Raw genomic sequence first — 10859 nt, 5'->3', positions numbered from 1 at the left:
TCCCAGTGCAATAAAGAACCTCTCCTCCCACCCCCCAGTTACTCCTGTTCCTTCACAGCCTCTCCCTGGGGACACTGCCAAAGACATTTAATATTTCCATCCCTCCTTCCCAGTTTCATTAAAGGACCTGTAACACAACAGGACCTGAGAAAAAACAGACCTCCCCCACTCAGGCTCTGCCAGCTCTTTCTCTCTGGTCTTCTATCTCATGCCTAATCACTTACCTAAAGCTCTCCTCACACGCAGAGCCCAAAGTGCTCCAAGCAACACAGCAGCAGTATTTATCAACCCCTGATGCAAACCACCATCTTTTCAGCAACAGCTCAGTGTTACCAATAACCCAGAGGTCCCCCCAGAATCATCGTCTTGGGCTAGCAGTCTTTGGGATCTACAGCTTTGAGCTGATGGAAGATTGTTCCAGCCGTGGCATCTTTTTACAGCAGCAGGACATCAACTCTGCCACTTGCAGCACAAGGAGAATATGTAGCACCAAGGTAGCTACAAGGGAGCTGGCAGCAAGCAGGCACGAGTGGCAGCAGAGGAACAGGCACAGGTCAGGAACCGTGACAGGGAGCTGCGCTGGAAAGATCCTTGTGAGAATGTGATCCTGCAGCAAAGCCATGCTTTTAAATTACTTTGCACCCTGAGGTGCTGTCTCACGTCCACTGGGAATGGAGGGCTGCCTTCAAGCAGGTGAGGAGCTGGTTGGTTCCACTCCCTCCCTGCTCAGGCAAGGGCTCCAGCAAACATCCTCTTCCAATTTTTGTGCATCACAAGGGAAGAGCAGCCTCTTGACAGTGGAAATTACCTATTAAGTTCTAACGAAGGACCATGCTGTGTGCTTTGCCCTAGAATTGCTCCCAGTTTGTGATACAAAACCTCTCCTTTACCTGTCCAGGATACCCAAACTCACAGCCAAGTAGGGTTCACGCTCCTCCTTCCCCAAGGAGGACCAGACCCCAGACACCGCTGCATTCACCCACAGCACATTCATCCAGACAGCACAGAGCATGCTGAAATGGCTGTTCTGAGACCCAGCTCGGGTTCAGAAGGCTGACACAAAAAGGAGCAGAGCCCACTTAGACGTGCCTACAGGATCGCAGTAAATCACATCAAGGCCTTGGTGTTTGCACTAGTCCAGTTTGCTGCTTCATTATGCAGGCAGTGAGTTGAAGATCCTACTTCTTGATTTCTTGTTTGAACAAGTGACATGAGATCCAAGGTCCCAGGAACTGCCTTCAACGCAGCAGTGCCACAGGGTCTGGCCAGGGAGAGAGATCTATTAGATGCGTAGACAGCGTCTGAAAATAGGCCCAACCTTCTCTGCCCAGTCAGGCCTCTGCGATCAGCGGGTAACATCGCAGCCCCTTTGGAACTTGAAAGAAAACATACAGACTCTTTTGTTTCCCTTCAGAGTTTTATTTAGCAAAATGCGACCGTTTCAGCCCTGCCAAGTGCACAGCCCGACCTGACGGCCAGCTTGGGGAGGCATACACTGAAAGCAGGGCTGGCTCTGCCTTTTAGCTCAATTCTTGCTCTTGGCTGTGAAGGACAACACAAGCAGCTGTCAGGAGAGCAAGCGCAGGTGAAAGGTGGGCTCTGCCTCAGGCACCTTTCCCTTCCACCAAATCAGTCCACCCCACACACAGCCTAGACTTGCTTCACATGGCTCAGAGCTTGGCTGATCTCAACCTGACCAGCACACACAGCTGATAGGGCATCCCGGCTCAACTTGCCCCTCAAATGCTGTATCCACAGAAAAAAAAAAAAAAAAAAAAAAAAGAAAAAAAGAACACAGTTAATAAAACAAACCCTGATTTGCACAAAATAAAAAGGACAATCAGCCTTTATTTCCACTAACGGGCAGGTGAGGTGAGAAAGTCTGGCCCTTTGTGCACTCTTCAATGTAGCTTTCTGGCAGGCAAAAAATCCCTTCAGAAGCCTTGGGGGCCATTCTCACCTCTCCTGCCCTGCGATTCCCTGAGCCAAGTGTCAACTCTGCTGAGTTGGGGTGACCAGAAGCAGCTGTGGTGCCCTTCACGGGGCCGTGAAGTCTAGGACGTGCAGGGCTGATGCCAGGGCAGCGTACAGATGGGTGGTACTGAAACGGAGGCAGTACACTGGGCTGCTGGTGGGTGAAGACAGGTGAAAGCTCTGCAAGAAAATAGGAGAATCAACCTTTCAGAGAAGAGGTCAGCCCAAAGACCCCAACCGGTGTTAAAGACCCAAAGGCCGAGATGCCTGAGCAAAGCAGGCTTTTCCCTGCATAGGTTAGGTTTCCCTATGGTGGGCTCGCCCCAAAGACAGCCCAGCAGCCCCTCTCTCTTCTTCCAAAGAGACACGGGCACCGGGCTGCCAGACAACAACTCGGAAGCTCTGCTGCTGCCTGGCCTCCGGCAGGCCCTCACCTGCAGGCACCGAGTCTGCCGCTTATCCCAGAGGCGCACCACGCCGTAGTAAGAAGAGCCGCTGGCAATCATATGGTTCTTGTCACTCCTTATGCAGTACAGGGCACTGTCATGGGGCTCTTCCCACTCCTGGACGCACTTCCTGCAAGAGCAACACAAACCGGAGCGGGGCTGAGCCTCCACTCCTCCACCACTGGAACTGAAGCCCAATTTGCCTGAAGGAGCTAATTCAGCTGCAGGCGAGTCCCCAGACACTGCACAAGGAGAGCCCAGGAGCCTCATGCAGGCCCCACATGGCAGCAGGGTAGGCTCACCTGGTGCTAGTCCGTATGTCCCAGTAGCGGATGTAGGTGTCATACCCACAAGAAAGGAGAAGGGAGGGCGTTTCGTAGAAGACATCAAGGACTCCAGCTCCACGGTGGAAGTCAGTCCCTAAAGAGGTCAACAGCTGACCGCTGCAATGAAACACAATAGGGGAAGAGTCATTCAGAGCAAAGCACCCTTCTAATTCAGCTGGCCAGAGCAGAGATGGTGTCACAGAAGTCTCCTAGATCTCATTTCTATGATTTAACAGAATGCAAAAGCCTGCACAATTTTCCTCTCCCCCCCAAGCTTCTGCTACTGGTTGGGCCACTAACTGTCATGGAGGGTGACCAGCAGGAGTCAACAGCTGTGAGAAGAGCCAAGGAACAGGCAGGGCTGACCTCCAGCAGAACGGGATCATTTTCCTTGGGAGAAGTGACCAGTAGTCTGAATGATGGGACTCTATTTCCATGGGAGACAATTCTCAGCTCAGTCAAGCTCCAGATAATCTGCAACAGCCACTTACCTGGTCAATTCCATCCCATCCCATCCCAGACTCTGTCCTTCAAAATATTGCCCAGTGGGCTATTTCCCCATACCTTTGCCACACAGCTCAGATCCACAGGCAAATCAGACTCTCCTGACCCGGTCTGCCATGGCTGTTCTCCTCAACTCCCTCCAGTTACACTGCTTACTGCAAACACCGTATCTGGGGCTGAACATGACAGGTCAAGAGCAACCACCCCAGGGCTGCTCTGGAGATGACTTTCCAAAGGCTAGTTGGTTTTTTTTTTTGACCCCCTCCTCCTTTTTAATTCCTTGCTTGCTGTGAAAGAGCAAAAGCAAGATCTCCATGAAGCTCTAAGCCAGACGCTTTGTGGCCGTATCACTCTGCTGCTTGTTCATGTGCAGAACCAGCAGCTCACCAGGTGGATGGTGCCTGGCGAGGGCCCACCCTGCCAGACTGCAAGAAGGTGTTTGAGCCCTTTCCCTGGGCCATATGAAATTGCATCAGGCACACGGCACAGCCTGTCCCCAGTATCACTCCATCTGCCCCAGCAGCCAGCAACACCCAGCCATGGCAGACTCTTGGGAATGGAGGGGACAATCTGCCCAGCTGCTTGAAACAGCCACCTATTGCAAACCCTCCTTTTCTTCCTCCTCCTCCTCCTCACACCCTCTAAATCAAAAATGCTGGACACAATAAACCTTGAAGCACCTGCTTTTCAAGCCCTGCCGCATGGCCACCCCTCTCTAACAGGCTCTTGGTTCTCAGGACAATGAAGCGGTCCTGAAAGCCAACAGCACGGATCCCGCAGTGGGGTCACTCCCAGCATCTCCCCCCATTATTTTGTTACTTTCTGCTCCTTGATCCAGCATCACACAGTTCTGAGGCACATCGCCAAATGCCTTAATTCTGTCTGTAATCTGGGCTAAAGCCCTCGTCGGGGGATAAAGACCACACAAAAGGAGAAATAGAGTCCTGGGAGATGTTAAAACAAGTAAACACCTTTGTGTCAGGAGAGAGAAATCGCTGATAAAGCAGATTAGCGCCTCGAGCCCTGGTGTCCCCAGATCAGAAGGCGAGCCCTGGCCGATCTTTGCAGCCAGCACGCTTCTATGATCACAGAGCTGGCGGCATGCTGGGGCCAGCCTGTTTCCCCACAGTCACTCTCCAAAGAGCAGATTATGTAGAATAACAATTTCTTTGTGGCTGTGTAATTCCCTCCGTGACCGTGGCTGTGGGCAGCTACATTGGCCCTTGATGCCAGGGCCCTAGCAACCATTTAGAGAGGCCAACCAGCCCTAGCGATGGCCCCCCCGTGCAAACCTCTCGGACAAGCTTTAACATCAAGTGCATGAATTAATCCCCCCCAACACGAATCCAGGGGTGCTGGCTTATTGGACTTTGTGTTTCTCCAGGCAAGGGATCGAGGGGATTCCAGGCTTCAGCCCTTTGCAACCTTCTCACAATACATTAACCCTTGGGAGGTTACTTGCAAACCAACCCAGCAGCAACTCTGCACCTGTGTACAGGTCGAGAGGTTGAAGCATTTGCAGTCTGAGCACTGGGAGCAAGAGCTGCGGGGTTTGGCTGGGGCAGATGGGTCCTCAGCTCCACCATGGTGTGAGACATGGATGGGCATCTCTGAGCTCTGGCATTCCCCTGCCCCTCCAAGCACACAGATCCCCTCCATCTGCCATTCTGCAAAGCCAGCAGGACAGATGGACGTGCACACAACCCTTCTCAAGGCTTCCACACAACCTTCTTCATCTTAGGAGTTTTATGTGTGGCCAAGAGGTGTAAGACATACAACAGAGGTATGAGGAGGAGTCAGCTGCTCTCACAAACAAGAACCCTTGGACCACCTGTGAGATGCATAAGGAGCTATACTGCCTAACCTGCAGAGTCCTCTGCCAGTTGTTCAGGCAGGAGCAGGGAGTTACTGACAGGAGATGAGCTACCTCAGCGAGCCCTAGGCAGCACCAGCAGCTTGGACCCCTCTCTCCTCCCCACTTCTGCGTGCTACTGCTTTTTTTTTCTTTCAGTTTTGCAGGGTGCCCCTTGGACTGGTGCTCTGGACACGTGGCACTTCAGGAGAGGAAACCAGGACAGGCAGCTGCACGTGGGCCACGCAGCCCAGCAGTACATCTGGTGAATATCTCCTGCTAGCTAGCTGAAACCTGCTTGTGCTATTTCCCCTCCACCATTTTCCCTGCTAATACACCTTTAATGGTAGTATTACCATTAATAATGGTAATAATAAGGACTAAGTGAGCTCAGGGAGAGATGAGCACTGTGCTGAGGAAAGGTAGCAGGATGCAGAAGCACATCCAGGGATCTTTTACTCACTGGGACCAGCCCTCTTCCTCCTCTCAGGTGCTTGAAATGGGTCACAGCAGATCTCCTCATAATCTCCCACCTCTAAACAAGCACCCATCACACCCAGAGTGAGCCTGGCCACATTAAAGCTGTCTTCCATCTCCCAGACCAGACCTCAGTATACAGTGCTGCAAGATGGCAGCAATTTTTAATGGCAGCCTGGTAATGTCTCGCAAGTGAAAAATTTCAGCATCAAAGGGACAGGGACAGGAGAAACCAGAGAGTCTGGATTCCTGCTTTCAGAGCTTCCTGAGCAGCACTGAATACCACCCAGATGCCTCGCTCCCAGTGTTTCTCCATGCCTTCACACCTCACTGCAGTGGTACCCAAGCATCCCAGCAGTCACACCTGTTTTCCTCCCTCCACTTCCCTTTCCAGCCCAAGCAACAAAAAAGAAAGAAAAGAAAAAAAAAAAAGAAAAAAAAAAGGATTAGCTTCTCTCTGTAGGCAGGAAAGGAGCACAGATACTTGCAAGTTACTGCAGCAAAGCAAACCTTGCTTTGCTGGTTTGTTAATCAGTTCAACTCTCCTGCCCCAGGAATAGATCAGCCAAGGCAGCTTTCAACCGGGAGGTCCAGCCCCTGCATACAGCGGCAGTCCTTCAGCAGTTTACAGAAACAATGCATTAGTTGCTACAGTGAAGCACTTACAATCTGACACCAGGGGAAAATCATACTGTGCTGTACACTGGGCACACAAACCAAAAGACCTAAGTGTTCTGTCATGGGCATGCTTAAATTGATAAAGATGCAGAACACGATTAATACTTCCCCTGTTTTTCAGCAGGTTAAGGTGTCTCTGGACCAGCTACCACCACGCCAGGCTAGCTCCACGTCCCTGCAGCATACGCAGCCATGCTGAGCCCATGCTGGGAAGGGAACTCTCTGCCACCGTAACTCTCCCAGCCTTGGGATCACAAGTTAGTGCCCACAAATTGTCCAGTCTTCATTATCCCAAATACTCCCTGCCCTCAAACCCCAGTCCCCAACAGCTTCCACGTCCTATGGAGCAAAACCCACAGCTAATCCTTAATAACCCATAAAGGATCAAGATAACCCATCAAGGGGCAACAGAAAAGCAGCAGATACACCAGCACATCACCAATGGTTTTCTAACAACTTACATGGGCAGAAGACATCTACTCAATGAAGGACAGAAAGAGATGTGATAGCTATCTTGAGCCTTGTTTCTCACCAGCTTGCAGAGATCACCAGCACCAGCCAAACGCAGCAGGGAACAGCCTTCTCCTTTCCTTTGTGGGCCCTTTTTCATGCTCTGCACCCAAACACCTTCCAAAAACCAGGAAGCTGATCCTCAGCGCTCCAGAGGCCAGGGTGTCCTGTCCTTGTCATGCGCTTTGAAGGTTAGTCAGCAAGTGACTGTAAAGCCCAATCAAGACCAAGCATGGAAGGTCCACACCACCTCCCCACCATGCCCTGGCCCTCCAGCAGTAGTAAGTAGAGGCTGTTTCACTCCCAGGCCTTCTTCGGGCAAGCCAGGTAGTTAGCGGTACAGATGGTGGGAGTTTTGCTATGTTTTCTGTACTGAACAGCCTGGGCCAGACTGTGCCAGGGTTCAGTCCCAGTGCTGGGTGGCACTGACAGAAACAACTCCACACCAGTGGAGCTCCGTGGAGCAGAATCACAAACGCGACAGTCCAGGTTTCCTGGAAAGACCACTCTTCAGCACCTTAACCACAAACTGCCTGGGCCAATGCAGCACCTACAGACACACAGGTAGGCCTCCAGTGCCGAGCAGGAAACTCACAGGTATTCCTAGTTTCTCCTACTTTCTCTTAAGCATCTAGACAGACTGAAATCATATTGGCAGTAATCCGGTACCAGCCCACAAGGAACAGAGCCAGAGCAAATCCAGCAGCCCATTTCGTCCCTAGCACAGGAAAGCTGTGTTAGCACCAGGCTCCCGACTCCTTGCTGATGGAACAAGATGTTTAAACAAAGTTCCTGTGCCTGGGAAGTGTATCAAACTGATGAGTCCAAAAGTGAAAGGCATTTTGTTCAGGCACTATAGACAATCCTTTGATTCATCTCCATCGATTTCCACATTCTTCAGAAAACAAGACTTCTTAAAATTACTTTTAAAATAAGCTATTTGTTTGGGATTTCCACATTTCACTCTTCTTTCCATGCTGGAAATCTAGCCGTGAGCATTGCTATTGTGATACCTCCAGAAGACAGGAGCCTTCTAGCCTGGAAGCAAAGTGAACTACCAAGGAATGGCAGAAACAAGCTGGTTTATTTAAGTTGTTTTTTTCTTTTTAAAAACATCTTAAGGATCTATTCCTCCTCACCCCAATAATATGAAGACAAACTAAGATAAGTCATGGCAGAGCCCAGATGGTTAGTTCCCAGATAATCATGGGATGCTGCTGTCACCAAGTTAAAGCCATGTACAGCCTCCCAAGCCACAGTGATTATTTGTGTGACCATAAAAGCTCAGGATTTCCCTGAGACCTTGCTGATAGCTGGTGTCCAAAAGAAGTCCGCACCTCCCTCCCTGTACCCTGCCCATTTGCTGCAGGTCTTGGCCAGCTGTCTCCAATACACATGAACTACACTCCAAAAGCTGGAATGAAACAATAAACACTTTTCTCCCCACCCTCAATTTTTGGTGACCCCGCCGATTCACTAGAATTGATATTATACAAATATGTAAATTCTAGGAAACTGCTGAATTCAGAACGTCTGCTGAAAGCAGAGATGTGCGAAACTGAGGACATACTCATTTGCTCTGGAAACCTCGTCTGTGAACTGTGTTCATCCATCAAAGAGGAGAAGCCATTGCACGTAAGCAGGTGACTATTCAGAAACCAAGCAGAGCTCTAAACTGATATTTTAGCTCCAATAACTGCTTACAACAAGCCAGCTGGGAAGTATTTACTTTAAAAAAAAAAAAAAAAGTGGAAAGAGCACTGTTCAGTTGAAAACAGGGGGATACTTGAGCTGAGTATCAAACACAGAAAGGAAACAAAATCCATTTAAAAATAATTATCCAGAGTGCAGCATTTGCACAACTTCTGTCATCCAATTTGGAGAGAGCACCAAAACCAAAGGGAATAGTTGAGCTGTTGTCTCTTCCAGGTGCTTCGCAACAGCAGCTGAGGTACCCAGGGGATGCAGAAGCTTATGCTAAGAAGGGAAAGGCTTGGTCAAACAACATCTATAACGCGCGTAGGGAGAAGCATAGATCCTTGGCAAAGTTATTCTTCATAGAGTTATCCTACCCCAAGGTTACCCCTGCATTTAGCCAAGGCTACTAATTCCTGCAGGGAGATGTGGGATTGGCTTGGGGAATTTTGAGGGAGCACCGCCATGTGAAATGGCTCAGAGATGCTGTTATAAGTGATTTTCAGGAGAAATGCCTCTCAGCTTCCTCAGCGCAGCTGAAGGGACTCGAGGCAGTAGGGGGGAATGACACCAACGATGATTTGAGATTGTGTCGGGGGGGGAGAGATAGAAGAGGGAGTTTTGCCTTCTTTTCTTCTGCTTTCTCTGAATTGGCCCACACACGCTTTAAATGGTCCAATAAAAAGATACAATTTCTTTACCTTTCCAGCTCTGGAACCCTGTGAGTTTTTGTTGTTCGGGTTCCCGTAAGGTTAAGTTCAGAGGATAAACTGACACGCTGGGCTATGGGAAAAAGCCAGTTTCTTCAAATAAAGCCACAACGGTGCAAAAGAGACCCTGCTGGGGCTTTTATTTGGGAAAACAAACAGAAATGGCACCAAGCCCTTCTGCTTTACGAACCAATTTAACTATAAAACCAATGTTCTCCCTCTCGGGGGTGAGGAGGGGAGAGAGACAGGACATGACAATAGTCCAAAACCTTGGGGGGAAAAAAAAAAAAAGAAGATAGGACAAAAAAGGTTGTCTGTCCCCTTTTCTTTCTTGTCCATGGCTCCTTTTCTTAGCACACGTGTGTTCTTGTAAAAACGATTAGATTGCAATTTGTATAACATGGTGACCCCCAAATTCAGACATTTAACCCCTTTTCTCTGCAAAGAATGTCAAGAATGTCTTCTCTGTCTTTCTTTCCAACGGGAGGAGTAGGGGGGAATTCTCTCAAACTGTGATTTCTTGGGGGAAGAGAAAAAGAGGGAGGCGAGGAAAAGAAGCAGGGAATTCTCAAAGCCTCTCGCCTTTCGCCCCACTTGTGTGGGAACAGGCGGCTGTATTGCTCCCTTTCTGGACAGAGCTCTGCAGGTCTCCTTTAGTGGGGAGACAAAAAAAATGGAGAGTCCAAATCAAAACAAAGCCATCTGTTTAAATGAGCTACTGCTAGCCAGTGGCAGGAGGGGGTTCCTCATTCACTCCTTCCCATTCTTCTCTCTTGCCTCTGTTGATTCTCTCTCAACCCAGGGAAAAATAAAGATTGCTTTTGCTTTGGCTCAGAGGGATGAAACTGATTGATGCGCTTGGAGTGTCCAGCCCCCACCCACACTCTCTGATTGTTTGGGGCCTTGTAAAGTTGTCATAAATACGCCTGAACAGGAGTGCAAAGGCCACAGCATGCCCTGGACATGCACACATCCAAAGGGCAGGAGCTGGCCTCATGCTCATCTGTAGTGAGACAGGGCCAAGACTGCCACGGGGACGAAAGGATTTAGGATAAACACCTGTATGTTCTTCTTCTTACAATGGTTTTACATTTAGATTAAGATGCACCAGAGCCCTCTTAACAAAAGGAAGGCAGAAGATGCCCAGCTTATGTGAGAGGGTTCAGAAAGACGATGTCAAACCCCCCCCCAGAAATCAGTAAAGAACCACAAGGCCCCAAACAGTTTCGACAACACATGCATACTATGGGAAATACGTTGCAGACAAGACTGAAGCTATCCATTATAGCCAAGAGACAGAGCTCTGAACACAAAGCCTGCTAAAAGGAACAGTCATCCAAGAGACTGCCACTTAAGAGGCTCCCTGCAGCAGCAAGCTTTCTCCAGCACTAGCTCAAGTAGTTGGCCATAGGCCTGGTGTCCTGCCTCCAACACTGCCCAAGATCTCAGAGCAAGGGAATCAAATCCTACAATTCAGAGCTGCAGAACTGGGGTAGGAATTTCCTTCTGGCTTTGTCAATGATTAATTCATGCCTGAAGGCAGGAGACGTGGTTATATCTAGTCTTGCTGCTCAAGTCACAAGTGGGATTGCCAGCTCCATGAAGAAGGACCTGCTTTTCCCTTTGCCTAGACCTACATCCGAACCCTCCATCCTACTTACTTACTGCAGAGGGAATGGTTCCCAAA

The 10859-nt window shown here is 49.6% G+C and overlaps 1 protein-coding gene across 1 annotated transcript in view; it reads right to left on the bottom strand.

The window, feature by feature from the left end:
• Nucleotides 1-1398: 1398 nt before the first annotated feature.
• The window catches only part of FBXW4 (F-box and WD repeat domain containing 4), a 65711-nt gene continuing 56250 nt past the window's right edge, over nucleotides 1399-10859 (bottom strand). The window contains exons 7-9 of the mRNA XM_076338891.1: nucleotides 2723-2863; nucleotides 2409-2550; nucleotides 1399-2154 (exon numbers count right to left, since the gene is read on the bottom strand). Coding sequence (XP_076195006.1) covers nucleotides 2038-2154; nucleotides 2409-2550; nucleotides 2723-2863 — 400 coding nt within the window. The 3' untranslated portion in view covers nucleotides 1399-2037. The remainder of the gene's footprint in view (nucleotides 2155-2408; nucleotides 2551-2722; nucleotides 2864-10859) is intronic.

Source organism: Aptenodytes patagonicus, chromosome 5, assembly GCF_965638725.1.
Source record: "Aptenodytes patagonicus chromosome 5, bAptPat1.pri.cur, whole genome shotgun sequence".
Classification (NCBI taxonomy): Eukaryota; Metazoa; Chordata; class Aves; order Sphenisciformes; family Spheniscidae; genus Aptenodytes; species Aptenodytes patagonicus.
The sequence above is the reverse complement of the archived record's forward strand: the minus strand, read 5'-3'. Positions and strand labels throughout refer to the sequence as shown.